At 36.5% G+C, this 15148-nt stretch overlaps 1 protein-coding gene across 10 annotated transcripts in view; it reads right to left on the bottom strand.

Annotated features, from left to right (window-relative positions):
- Positions 1–15148, bottom strand: part of PCNX1 (pecanex 1) — a 168153-nt gene that overhangs the window by 58073 nt on the left and 94932 nt on the right. For 8 of the 10 annotated variants that reach the window (XM_042990025.1, XM_042990024.1, XM_042990017.1 and 5 more), the window contains 4 exons: positions 14343–14400; positions 12046–12263; positions 5568–5721; positions 2881–2913 (listed from right to left, as the gene is read on the bottom strand). In XM_042990025.1, the coding sequence (XP_042845959.1) occupies positions 2881–2913; positions 5568–5721; positions 12046–12263; positions 14343–14400 (463 nt within the window). The remainder of the gene's footprint in view (positions 1–2880; positions 2914–5567; positions 5722–12045; positions 12264–14342; positions 14401–15148) is intronic. The other 2 variants (XM_042990019.1, XM_042990023.1) reach the window with 1 other exon arrangement.

The raw sequence follows: 15148 nt of genomic DNA, 5'->3' as shown, positions 1-15148 counted from the left end.
TGTTTATTTTTTTTAATGTTTATTTATTTTGAGAGACAGAGAGACAGAGTGCGAGCAGGGGAGGATCGAGAGAGATGAGACACAGAATCCAAAGCAGGCTCCAGGCTCCGAGCTGTCAGCACAGAGTCCAATGTGAGCCTCAAACTCACAAACCGTGAGGTCATGACCACAGCTGAAGTCGGACACTTAACCAATGAGCCAACCAGATGTCCCTGAAGTTATTATTTTTAACACACACATAACTAAGATATAAGATGTGTGTATACATGTATGAATGCACATATGTATATACATAAATATATTTCCTAGCTTTATCCAGAGAGGACCTAAAAGCAATGGCATTCAAGTAATAAAAATTACTGGCATCAAGATCTTAGTTAAAAAAAAAAAAATTAATGCTTATTTTTATTTTTGAGAGAGAGACAGAGACAGAGCGTGAGCAGGGGAGGGGCAGAGAGAGAGAGGGAGTCACAGAATCTGAAGCAGGCTCCAAGTTCTGAGCTGTCAGCACAGAGCCCAATGTGGGGCCTGAACTCACAAACTGTGAGATCATGACCTGAGCTGAAGTTGGATGTTTAATCAACTGAGCCACCCAGGCACCCAAAATCTTAGTTCAGAGATAGCATTATCTGTTAAAAAACAAAAACGAAAAACCAGGCCTTCACAGAGAAAAGGCTGATTTTGGGCTAGGGTTAGGGAAATTATAAGATAAGCCTGGAACATATTATTGTGAAAAGGAAGGAAGTACTTAAAGAGTGACAAAGATATGTCAAAAGGACAGAAAGGGCAGGTTGGTGAGCTCCCAATGGCCAGATGAGGAACAATTTGTGCATCAAAATAAATAATGTTACTAACATTGTTGTCCACTGAATAAAATATGAATCCATGATTCCATACCAATACAAGTAAGTAAAGACAGAAGGGAAAGTTCTTACAGTAAGAAGTCCACTAATGTGGAAGGAATGATGGAATTAGAAAACTACTACTTGGCAACCATCAAATGATAACTGATTCAGATAAGAAATATCAGTAAGATTTTTACTGAAAACAAGCAGGTGGAAGTTTCCAGGGCAAGGAGACATATATAAAGTCTCTCTATGAGACACATATTAACTCTAGAAGAAAAACAGTAACATTATAAGAAGAAGCGGTTCTCAAGGGAATGGGAGGAAATTTTGTCCTTCAGAGGCAAAATTTGTCCCTAGAGGACATTTGGCAATGTCCAATGACCAATGACCAATGTCATTCTGGTTGTCACAGGTGCGGAGTATGCTACTGGCATCTAATGGGTAGAGGTCAGAGATAATGCTATACATCCAATAATGCACAAGACAACACCCCTCCCTCCCACCAATTCTCAACAAAGAATTATCCAGCCCCAGATGTTAATACTGCAGAGTTTGAAAAACCCTGAAGATACTACCCTTAGCCAAAATATGAAAGCACACTAGTGCTAACATCACTAGTAAAAGGATAAATGAACATCAAGTGCTTCCTGATACGAGGCACTGAGAAGAACGTATCATTTTCATAATTTTCCTTTCAAAAAAGCAAGTCCTATATCTAATCAAGAAGAAACATCGGACGAACTCAAATTAAGGGATGGTCTACAAAATAACTGGCATGTACTCATCAGAAGTGTCAATATCGTGAAAGACAAACACATACTAAAGAATTGCTCTAGATTAAAAGAGGCTAAAAAGAACAAATACAAAATCAGGCATTTTCTATTGCCAACCGAGTCAATAGGAAACACCGGAGTAACATCTGTAGATTCGTACATAGTATTCTGTCAATGTTTAACGTCCTGATTTTAATAATTATATTGAATTAATAATACAAAGGAATGCCTTTGTTTCTAGGAAACATACATGGCAGTATTTAGAGGGAAAGGGACGTGTGTCTACAATTCACTCTCAGAAGTGTGTGTGGAGCCAGGGGGGTGGGGAAGGGATGGAGAAGAACTAGAAAGAGAGTAAGTAAATATGGGAAAATGTTCACACAGGGATCTGGATAAATGGCATCAGGAATTCTCTGCATAATCCTTACAACTTTTCCCTAAATTTCAAATTACGTTAAAATTTGAAATTAAAAACAATGCTGCCATATATCAATACACTTCAAAAGCATTCTTACAAAATATTAAACAATCAGTTGAAAGAAAATCATTTGCCTCCTTGTTTTGTTCACCTACACTCTATTAAGTATTCCAGTGTATGGGTAGAAATAATATTCAAGAAAGAAGCATCATCATAAACCGTTCTTGGAGTCTGTTTTTGAACTACTTTAAAGAGAATGCCCTTTGGACTTTCTAAGTATTAAATAAATACTCTATGGTGAGTTCTAAAATTGGATCATACTTCACAAAAAATACTGTATCAGCTAATACTATTTTTCTAAAGTCACAAAGTGAATAATAAGGTTTTTAGTCTCCTCCGAGTCCACAGGTCTAAACACTAGATCAACGTATTACTTCTTTCTTCTTCCTCCTAATGGCTACCTAAGCAAAATAATATACAGTTCCCCCTTCTTCAAAATTCTATTTTTTAATACTTACTCATGATTTATTCTTCAAAATTTACTAAATGCAAGTTATGAAATAACTAAGAGTTTTATGAACCATGTCGACCTGATTATCTCCTCCTGAAACAGGCTGTCAGAAAATGAATTATTATGCTCATTTTCAAACTAGATTCAGAGTCCACAATTACAATGCCATTTTACTTCATGCTAATACATCACCTGTATTTCTAGAATGTCAAAACTTAGATGAGAAAATAATAACATAAATCTTAATTCAATCTGACATATAACAAAAAAAGGGGGGGCTTTGATAAATGTTAGGAAATTACAAATGACAGGCATATTAGAATGACTTACATGTCTGGGAGAAGAAGAATCTGGTTGAACACTCTAAAAATGAAACAAAAGACAGATTATAGTACTGAGGTCCTGATAACTTTATAAGCAACTTTCAAAATGCCTGAAATAATTTCAAGTAAAATATTCTACAGGTAAGAAATGACCTATATTAATTCTGTTGAAATATCAACAGCAGATGAAATATCAGCTCCAGATACTGGTGTCACTGTGGTGTCAGAAGAGATCTCAAATCTTTCTAGACTCTTAAGCTTATTGTGGTTCATTAATAATTTGCATCGAGCTTAACATTACTGAGATGGCATATGGTAGACAGGTCCATCTTACTCCTTGGCTCATTACCACACTTAAGTATAGTTAAGGTACAATGCTTTCTTATATGACACCACTCCATTCAGGAAATAAGAATTCTTATAAGAATTCTAGCTCTGTCCACAAGTTCCAAGCTTACTAAATAATTCCATAGTATTTGTATTAAGTATATTATCTGCATTTTCAAAATCATTTTCGTTTTCAAAATCAAGTTAAGCTGTCTCCCTATAAGAGATTTTATCAACTTTCCATAAAAATGTTCAAAAGGTATTTTGCAGCTACTTCCCAAATCATGGCTTTTCTCCCAAGTTCCAGTTCATTTCCAATAGCATGCCAAACAATTTCACTAGGATTATCTCTTACCACCCTACAACTCTACAATGGACCAAGCTCACTGAGTTTGCCATGGCCCTTGGTTGGACAGGACACCAGGTAAGCTCTAAACTCTTTCAAATCCAACATCTGGCCTCTAAAAGTCTCTGTTCCAGTCCTTCTGTTTATGATATTACTATGCTTCTAGTCAACAGACTTTTAAAATCTAAAACACTTTTAAAATCTCAGTCATCTTTTACCTTTCCATATCTAACCAGATTAACCTGAGAACAGTGAGCAAAGTTAACGCAGGACAAGAGACACTGCAGCAAGAATTTAAATAGTTTAAGGCAATAAAGAGATGGATTATAATGGTTAGAATGAGAAGAATAAAGGCCAGAAATTTTGACAGAGAATCACCAAATTTAATCAAAGGGACTTGGTTACTTGTTATTACAGACTGAGGAGTAAGGGATAGAGGCTTTGGTATTTGGAGTCAGTATACTATTGTCAAAAGCATAGGAGCTGGGAAAGAAAAACATTTATCAGAAGATGATGATGTGCTATTTTTAAAATGTGCTCTTGGGGTGCCTGGGTGGCTCAGTCAGTTAAGGGGCCAACTTCGGCTCAGGTCACGATCTTATGGTCCATGAGTTAGGGTTAGGGTTAGGGTTAGGGTTAGGGTTAGGCTCACCTAACATCAGGTGATGCGCTGATCACCTGCATCAGGCTCTGTGCTGACAGCTCAGAGCCTGGAGCCTGCTTTGGATTCTGTGTATCCCTCCCCCTCTGCCCCTCCACCACTCATGCCCTGTCTGTCTCTCCCTCTCTCCCTCTCTCTCAAAAAAATAAACACTGAAAAAAAATTTTTTTCTTAATGTGCCCAAATGCCTCTTAGTATGCCGAACTAACACTTGTGAGAACGATGAAGACTGTGACACATAAATCTAGACATAATCCATTCAAAGGGATAACAAGGTAATAAAAAAGTGTGGCTTCACTGGCAAGGAGTTGCAGGCTGAAAAGAGGGCCAAATAAAACCCTAAAAAATTCTCATAAACTAAGAAGTAGTCCAAAGACCAAAGAAGCATCAACAAAGGTAAATAAAGTTATCTGAAAAGTATGATGATCATCAGAGTAGCATAAAATCACAGATCAACAATGAGGATAATATAAAAATGGAAGATATTATTCACAAGGTACTAAATGATACAGCACTCACAAAGAACGAAGAATGAGAAAGGACATAAATTTGGCAATTAGAGATTATTAACTCATACAAACTGTAATAATTTCAGTAGTGCAATGAGGAAAAAAGTATGGATGGGTCTTGAAGAAATGGAGCAGTTGACACAGGCAGCTTATTCTAGATGTCTGTCTATAAACAGAGAAAGTACAGCTGATGGTATAGACAGAGCTAAACAAATAGTTTTCAGGACGGGGGAGAAGTTCTGCCTGTTAGCATATATTGGGCAAATAACCAATACGAGCAAGGGTTTTTCCTAGCTCAGAAAAAAAGCAAACAGTCCGCATTGACAAAATCCACACTGATTTTGCATGGAAGGTGAAACATTAGGTATCTGAGGCTTCCATTTTTAGAAAACTTAAAATTAATAACATTTGGCACTTTAGACCTACTGTTTAAATAGCAAAGGGATATCAATCTTCTGCTTTCAGTGTCCCAAAGAATATATATACTAGTCTTGACATTTCTCTACCTAACCGATGATGGATTTTAATAAATTTCACCTACAGAAGACTTAAAATATTGGGAGAGGTGGTGTTGGCATTTTTAAAATGAATTTCAAGAATGCTAATTCTTATTTTTAACAAATGACCAAATATTTTAATACCCTTGCCAAAAAAATAGTTCAAGGATGCTTCATTTACATATCATTATTTTTTAAAGTTCATATGTCCTTTGGTTCCCTATCTGATGTAAACATCTAGGGAAAATAAATTTAAAAATTAATTATCTTACTATAATGCATGAATGATACAAAACCTTCGCCTTTTATCACAAATATCACTCCCTAGTCAGAAAACAAGAGAGATGCTGGTACCTTAAGTAGCGAGTATTGACAGCTGGCTATCACTAGGCAGAACTGGAAGACCCAGATATCTCTGAAGAAGCCTTGTATGAGAAGAACAGATCCCAAAAAAGCCACAAGAATAGCCAGGATGACAGCTAACACATTTTCCAGAATCTCACGATTTCTGTGGACAGAAAAATATACAAGTAAGTACATCATCAATGTAAGAAAGTAACTAGAGCGAAAAAAGGGAAGACCTCAATAACAAGTTGATACTGTCCTTGCTAACATGTTTTTTTGGTGCTGGTTTTGAATAAAGTTTTGGATCACACTGAAAAAGAAACCAGTTTGTGTGGAAAATTAACACAAAATCTTATGTGCAAATAAAGCATGCTACAGTAAATTGTGAAGTTCTAATCATAATGCATAATTTTAATTTCTATTTTAAAAGTTTACTCGTAACATCTGTCACATTTTCTGCTACATTTGTTGCCAAATAACTAACCAACCTGAATAGCAAATAAAAGGAGACACACAAACAAGTTTGAAAAACAAAATCTCAAAACAGTCTCTAGAAAGTTAAATTGAAAAGTGGGTTTATAGGACAAAGTTTGTAACCAAATTTTGACACCAAGTGATTTCATTTTCCACATCTCGAAATCGTCTGAAATAATCTCAAAACTAATTTACTAGAATTACTTCTATACAAGCTATTACATATATTGAGAATGAAGACAGTAATAAAAACCACCAATGCTGCCTCTATCAAACCTGCTGAGACAGTTCCAGATTTTATTAAACTGATGCTGCAAAGAAACAGTATGATGACCCAGATACTATATATAGCAATGGAGAGGATTTTTATATGTCACAGCAAAAAAGAAGAATCTATCTCAATTACTTCTTGGGGAAATTATATTCACAAAATGTTAAATATTTACTAAAAGTCTTATTTTTAAGAATCATTTACTGACATGGGAACACGCTCAGTACATTTACTATGCAAAGAAAGCAGGACACAAAACTGTATGTATAGGAACATGTACGCTGTTATTTAAAAGAATACACATATGGGTTAAAAAAGACGATATATCAAAATGACACTACTAACAATGGTCTTCTCTGGGTGGAAGGATTATGGTTTGCCCTTGTTGTCTTAAAATCTTCCTGCATATTTCATTTTCTAGAATGGGTAAAGAAATATCTTTATAATCAAAAAAAAAATTTTATTGTTTTTATTAAGTCAATGCCATATTTAAAATCAACTGACCTAAAAAAATTAACAAGTATCTCTGTACTAGGTTTGTTTCATAGTTCTCTCAGATTAAAACAAGTTCAATAGTGTTTTCAAATCAATAAACACTAGTATTTTCATTTGTTCTTATATGGCAGTTGTGGAATTCTAGATTTGTCAAATCCAATGATCCTTGGCCCTTCCACTACATTACATACTGTTTATAGTTCTCGTCACTCAACGTGTGCTCCCCTTCAGTCTCTGCTAGTTTTAAATTTTGATGAATCCAATTTACCAACTTACTCTTTTACTGTTTTTGGTGTCACATGCACAAAATTTTGCCTAATTCAAGGTCACAAAAATTTTTCTTCTACTATGTTTTGTTTTTTTCTAGGAATGTCATTGCTTTAGAGTATACATTTAGACCTAGGATCCATTTTGAGTTAATTTTTATAATTTTATAATATGGTACAATGTAAGTATAAAAGGGTTTTTTTCATATGAAAATCCAATGGTTACAGCACCATTTGTTGAAAAGCCTACCATTTCTCCACTTAACTGATTTGGGATATTATTTTGATGCCATTTAGGCCTGGAGTTTTTTTTGTGGGCAGGTGTTTATCTACAATTTCTATTTAATAGATATAGTACCATTAAGGTAATGTACCATTCAGAATGAACTATGATGATTTATATCTGTCAAGAAATTTGTACATTGTCAACTTTATTCACATACAGCTGATCATAATATTCTATTATCCATTTAACACCTATAGAATCTGTAGTGATATCTTATCTTATTCCTGTTGCTGGCAATTTGCACTTTTCTCTTCTCTTTTTTTCCCTAATCAGCCTTGCTAAAGGTTTATCAATTTAATTGAGTATTTGGTTTCCTCCATTTTTCTCTATTGCTTTCGTTTTCTAGCGGATTTCTGCTTTGTTCTTTACTATTCTCTTTCTTCTGCTTACTTGGGCTTAGTGTATTCTTCTTTCTCTAGTTTCTTAAGATGGAAGGTGAAGTCACTGAATTGGCCTTTCTTCTTATTTAGGGCTATAAATTCTTCTGAGTAATGTGTTACTGTCAGCCCCAATACTGTGACATGTTGTGTTCATTCTTATTCAGTTCAAAATACTTTCTAATTTCCCTCTTAATTTCTTCTTTGATCCATGAGTTATTCTTAAGTATTATTTAGCTTCCAAAAATATTTAGGGACTTTCCAAGGTTCTTTTTGTTTTTAACTTATCGTTAATTCCAATACAGTCAAAGAACACACTAAGTATGACGTGAATCCTTTTAAATTTGACCCTTATTTTATGGACCAGAATATGGTTTATCTTGGTAAATGTTCCAGCTGCACTTAAAAGAATATACATTTTGGGGCGCTTGGGTGGCTCAATCAGTTGAGCGTCCAACTTCGGCTCAGGTCATGATCTCACTGCTCGGGAGTTTGAACCCCACATCAGGCTCTGTGCTGACGGCTCAGAGCCTGGAGCCTGCTTCAGATCCTGTGTCTCCCTCTCTCTGTGCCCCTTCCCCACCTGTGCTCTCTCTCAAAAATGTATAAACTTTAAAAAAAAAAAAAAAAAGAATGTGTATTTCATTGTTCTGAGTGGAGTACCATAAATGTCACTCAACTTAGGTTGGCTGCTGGTATTGTTCAAGTCTGCAATGTCCTTGCTGATCTTCTACATATTTATTCTAATCAATTATTCAGAGAGGGGTATTGAATTACACTATAATGTGAATTTGTCTATTTCTATTTGTCTTTTTTTTTTTAATTTATCTATTTTGAGAAAGAGAGAGAGAGAGAGAGAGAGAGAGAGAGCGCGCGCGCGCCAGAGAGGAGCAGAGAGAATCACAGTCAGGCTCCATGCTGTCAGGGCAGGGCCTGACATGGGGCTCGAACTCATAAACCATGAGATCATGACCTGAGCTGAAACCAAGAGTCAGATGCTCAACCGACTGAGCCATCCAGGTGCCCCTGTTTCTATTTCTATTAGCTTTTATTTTGAAGCTCCGCTTTAAGTGTAAAAACATATAGGATGATTGAATCCTATGAATGAGCTGACCCCTTATCTTTATAAAAATGACCTTCTTTATCCTTAGTAATATTCTTTGTTCTAAAATCTACTGTGTCTGACAATAATACTGCTATTCCAGCTTTACTTTGATTAGTATCAGCATGGTGTAGCTTTCTCAATTCTTTTACTTTTAACCTATTTCTGCCTTTATATTTAAAGGCAGAAATTTCTTATAGACAACAAAGTTGGGTCTTGCTTTTTTCCCCCAATTCAATTTTTGACTTTTTCTATCTTGTCATTTATTTTCTATCTGTCGATATGTTCTTGATCTCTTTTCCTTCTTTTTCTGCCTTCATAATTTTTATGAATCCATTTTATCTCCCTTTTTAACCTCCTAGCTGGAACTCTTACATTTTAGTGGTTGGTTTATTAGGATTATAATATACATTTTATGGCGGTTTGCTACAAGTGATGTTATACCAGTTCATATACTCACATAAGAAACTTAACAGTAGTATGCTTTTATATGTCCCTTCCCAGCCTTATGGTACTGTCATGCACTTTACTTTTACTTGTCATAAATCACACAATACATTGTTATTGTTTTTTTAAATATCCAATTATTAAAGGGACTGAATTAGCAAGAAAAAAAATATCATATATTTAGCCATGTAGTTAACTTACCATTACCAGTGATCCTTGTTCCTTTGGGTAGGTCTGTATTTCCATTTGGTATTATTTTCCTTCTGCCTGAAATATATCCTTCAACATTCTGTAGTGTGGGTCTGCCTGCAAAAATTCTCTGTTTTTTGCAGTCTGAAAACGGCTTTATTTCATCTTCACTTTTAAAAGATACTTTTTCTGGGTAAAGAATTCTAGGTTGACAGTTTTGCGGGTTTTTTTCCTTTCAGTACTTAAAACATGTTGATCCCCTTTCTTCTTACTTGCATTATTTCCAACAATAAATCTAATGTCTTCCTTATCCTTATTCCTCTGTACAACAGTCTTTTTGTCCTCTTGCAGTTTTTAAAGATTTTTACCACAAGTTTTGAGCAATTACGTGCTCTGGTGTAGTTTTCTTCATGTTTCACGTGCTTGGGGTTCATGAACATTTTTGAATGTGTATGTTTAGCATTTTCATCAAATTTGGAAAGTTTTCCAACTCTTCTTCCAAATTTTTTCTCTCTTCCTGTCTCTTGAAGTTGTCTCACAGCTTACTTTCATTTTATTTATATGCTCTTTTCACTGGGGGACAGGAGTGGGAGAGGACTCTTTTCTCTGTTTCATTTTGGATAGTTTCTATTGCTATGCTTCCAAGTTCACTAATATTTTCTTCTGTGATATCTAATCTACCATTAATCCCATCTGTTTTATTTTTCATCTCTCAGACATTGTAGTTTCATCTCTATAAAAGAACTATTTCAATAAGTTTGTTTTGGATCTTTAAAAATATCTCTCATGTCTCAACTTTTTTAACACAGACTACAATTAATACTCATTTTTTACTTATTTATTTTTAATATTTATTTACTTTTGGAAGAGTGCAAGGGGGGAGGGGCAAAGAAAGAGGGAGACAGAGAATCTGAAGCAGACTCCACGCTGTCAGAGCGAAGTCTGATGTGGGGCTCAACCCCACAGACTGTGAGATCAGACATTCAACCCACTACCCAGGTGCCCCTTGTTTTAATTTTTTTTCAAGTTTATTTGAGAGACAGAGAGACAGAGACAGAGAGAAAGGGAGGGAGAGAGACATAGAGAGGGACAGAGGGAGGGAGAGAGGGAGAGGAAGTGCTTGTGTGTGTGAGACCAGAAAAGAGACAGAGAGAGAGAAAGGGAATCCCAAACAGGTTCTGTGTTATCACAACAGAGTCCCATGCGGCTTGATCTCAGGCACTGTGAGATCATGACCTGCGCTTACATCAAGAGTCAAATGCTTAACCAACTGAGCCACCCAGGCATCCCCAATTATACTTTTTTTAATGTCTTTGACAGCTAATTCTAACATCTGTGATAATTATAGGTTGGTTTCAATAGATTCATTATTGCCCTCATTATAAATCATGTTTTACTGCTTCTTTGCATGCTTTGTTATCTTTGGTTGGATGCCACTGTGAAAAGTTTTAGGTGGTTAACAATTTTTAGATTTCTGTTAAGTCTTCTTGAACTTTGTTATGCTACTTGGAAACAGTTTGATCATTTTAGGTCTTGCTTTTATGACTCGTTTGGTGGGTCTGGAGCAGTGCTCATGCTAGGGCTAATTACTGCCCACTTTTCAGGCAAGACTTCCCTGAGTACTCTACACAATGCACCATAAAACTTGGATTATGAGTTTTTTCATTCAGACAGGTGGGAACAGACACTATTCCTGTCCCTGTGTGTCAGACACTGTTCCTCTATCTCTTTCACATGCTTCTCCCCTGGCCTCAGGTAGTTTCCTCACAAACACTCACGTATCAGTGCTCTGCTGACAGCTGTGGAGACCTGCTGTGGAACTCAGAGGGTCTCCCTGTGAACAGCAGTCCTCTTTTTGATACTCTGAGCTGGATGCCTTGGTCTCCCTGGACTCGTGGCTCCATTCCCTCAACTCAGGAAGTCTGCTGGGCTCTATTTCAGTACCTCCTCCCTGTGTTGCAGCCGGCGACGAAGCCTGGAAACTCCCTTAAGGCAGTAAGCTGGGGCAATTGCAGGGCTCACATAACGTGTTTCATCTCTTGGGAATCACTGTCCTTTTTGTTGTACCTCTGATGCCTTAAAAACCAAGGTTTTGTGCATTTTTCTTCTCTTTCATTGTTTCAGATAGGAGAGTAAAGCCAATCTTTTTTACTTCCGTCAACAGGAAGCACCAAGTTTTAATAGACTAATATTGTTCATTATTAAGACTAGTGCTACAAAATAGGGAAATACAAAGAGTGCTCTAATACCTTTTATATTTAGAGTCATATTACCTATAACCTTGTGATCACTAACACCTCAAATTCTCTGGCTTTTAAGTAGAGTTCCATGATTCTTATTGACAATAAAAAAGATTTCTTGGTATAAACATATTAAAATTGCCACAAAAAAATTTTTAATGAATTCAAGAGAGTCAATGTTTGAGAGCCCTACTAAGTTAAATTTTATGTCAAAAAGGACCAAAAAACAGAAAACATTTTCCAACTTGGTAACCAAGTAAAAACTTCAATGGGTAATTGGGGACATTTCAATTTGAAAATAAAATCTACATATATCTTTAATATCACACCACATTCTCACCTATCAAACAGGGCCAAAAGTGTGAGTCTGTCAAAGTTAATGCCGATCCACAGCTGGGGTAAGATCCAAAAGCGGTAATAGTGTTTAACCTTTTGAGCAGCTTCTTCGGTTGGACCATAAGTCGCTGCCAAGTCAGGGCTGAGGTCAATGTCTTGCTGCTCCAACAAATCTGTATCGATCGTCAATAGTCTGTTCAACCGAATCTGTGGAAGAGAGAGCTAAAAGAAAGTCAGCACTGAAAGGCTTAAAACATCTTTACTCAAGTCATGATTCAAGGGCTACTTAATCAGCTTGCGGATGATCTAAGCCCCCTCAATTCTCTACACTCCTTATGGACATTTTATGATCATTAAAAACTACAGAAGGTGATAATAGGACATATACTTAAAGCAAACTACTCAATAGGTTTTTAGGAAAGTTGTACTGGGAAAAATATCCAGAATCTTTACACGTTATGACTGTATAGCCAGCGAATCTATAAAAATCACTTACAGTGTATCATTAGTGGCTTCCCTTCTCCCTGTCACGTTTGTGGCCTTGTCTCATTAAGCTATACTAAATCTAAGCTCCTCTGAACTGGATTCAATGCTTTCAATTCTCATTTCCTCCTACAGTCTCTATCACTGTAGTTTTCAAATCCCTCCTACATCCTTCACTTTTGTTTTGTTTTGGCAGGCTGCTCACCTGAGCTATACAGGAAATTACCACATTACATCTCTTAGCTTTAACTCGTCCATTCAACAGTTCACCAGTTTTCCCTTCCTCTGAAAGAGTCTAGGGGGTCCCTGGGTGGCTCAATTGGTTCAGTGTCTGACTCTTGATTTCAGCTCAGGTCATGGTCTCACAGTTCATGGGACTGGGCCTCCCACAACGTGCTCTGTGCTCACAGTGAAGAATCTGCTTGGGATTCTCTCTCTCCTTCTCTCTCCGCCCCTTGTTTGTGCGTGCTCATTCTCTGTCTCTCCCAAAAATAAATAAACATTAAAAAAAATTTTTTTAAATTAAATTGAGGGGTGCCTAGGTGGCTCAGTCGGTTTAGCGTCTGACTTGGGCTCAGGTAATGATCTCATGGCTCATGAGTTCGAGACCCATGTTCGAGCCCCTGGAGCCTGCTTCGGATTCTGTGACTCCGTCTCTGTCTGCTCCTCCCCTGCTCACTCTCTCTCTCTCTCTCAAAAATAAACATTAAAAAATGTCAAAAATAATAACATAAATAAAAATAAAAATGAAAGAGTCTAAAATTTCCCAAATGTAGTACAGCCCTAGTCAGCATTTCACTATCCCGAAGATCCCATACTATTTAACAGTGAAAAACAGACAAAAACAATAATCATATCCCTATTCTTTACTTTCCTATGAAGTTTCCTGGAATACACTCCAGCAAAAAAGCAGAGACAACCTTTACTTTTCAAACACATATGCGGGAAACAGTAAAGAAAATTTGCTTCCTATAAATAACGTAGCCATTTTTATCTCTAAACACTGGCAAATACCTCCCCGAACACTTTTTTTCTTATCCTCTATGCCAGGGTTTCTCAACCTTGGCAATACAGGTATTTTCAGCCAGATAATTCTTTGTTTTAGGGGCTGTGCTGTCCACTGTGTGATGTTTTATAGTATCAGCATTTCTCCTATAGCTGTGACAAACGGAAGTGTTTCCAGACATTGCCAAATGTTCAAAACCACTGCTCTATGCCAACTCACATCTATGGTCTTAGAACCCAGCTCACAACTAATCATCTCCAGGAAGCCACTAATAATTAATCCCTTTGGCACATTTATTTATATGTATCTCTGACGCGTTCCACATAAGAATTTCATCTGTTTTGTCTTTTCTAAGTTCGATATAAACATCTTGAAGACAAAAGCAGTGTCATCTTTTTAAAATATCCCCACTGTATCTCACACGGCATATTTTTTTTACACAGTGACACCATCACTAAGCTTGCTACACACATACTGGCATGTGAATAACTAACAGTTACGTCAGATGATATTCAAAATCATAATTTTCAAAATGAAGTCTTAAAATGGCACAGATTATAACACTGGTCAGTAAATGAACCTTTATATAACCTCAAAAGTGTAATTACTGATTCATACATAGCTAATTACATTTCATGGTGTTTTAGGTTTGTTTACTAACAAGGGACTTACAGGAAAAGATCCACGAGGAGACAGCAAAGGTGATTTTGCCATAGTTTACAACAAAATTGACATTTTAGAACTTCAATTTTTCTGATTTGTGTAACTAAATCTGAATACACATCGTTTTCTAAAAGTAAAGGAAAACCTACCACATCATGTGGATAAAATCGAACTGAGGTAGAACTGGATACATGAGAATCCGTGTCACTAAAATAAAATGAAAAAAACTTCAGGAAATAAACAGCTTGTCAAGGAATAGAAGGAAAAATACATCTTTTAACAATGAGATGACATTTATATTCTTCACTGTTCCTTGTACTTCAAAATGCGAAATAGCATTTTCCTACAGATGTAATTAAGAGCACAGCCTCTGGGCCAGAGTATCTATATTCAAATCTCTTCATCCGCTAAATGAGATCTTGGACAAGTCATCCAGCCTTTTAAACCCCTCAGTTTCCGCATCACTAACACAGGAGAATAATGCCTCTGTCACAAAGTTCTTATGGAGAGTGTTTAAGAAAGCAATTAACATATTTAAGCTATAATATAACAGCCTAGAATGTGACAAATCTGTTACCACATTTATGCTTGTAAGGAATCATTCTTAAATTATATTAAACATAATTGTTTCCATTGCTCCATCCTTCTATTGTTTCTACTATTACAAAATCACCTAACACTCCAAGCTGGTCATTCTCAACAGGATCAGTTCCAAAACTGGACTAAAGGAGCTGAGTGAGTATAGTTTTCTACATGTTCTATCTTTTCAGTGGATTAAGCTAAGTGACTACAAGATCCTATTGCTTTAAAAGACCCCTATGGGGCACCTGGGTGGCTCAGTTGGTTAAGCAGCCAACTTTGGTTCAGGTCATAATCTCACAATTCGTGGGTTTGAGCCCTGCGTTGGGCTCTGTGCTGACAGCTCAGAGCCTGGAGCCTGGTTCAGATTCTGTCT

The sequence above is a fragment of the Panthera tigris genome, chromosome B3 (genome assembly GCF_018350195.1).
Source record: "Panthera tigris isolate Pti1 chromosome B3, P.tigris_Pti1_mat1.1, whole genome shotgun sequence".
Classification (NCBI taxonomy): Eukaryota; Metazoa; Chordata; class Mammalia; order Carnivora; family Felidae; genus Panthera; species Panthera tigris.
The sequence above is the reverse complement of the archived record's forward strand: the minus strand, read 5'-3'. Positions and strand labels throughout refer to the sequence as shown.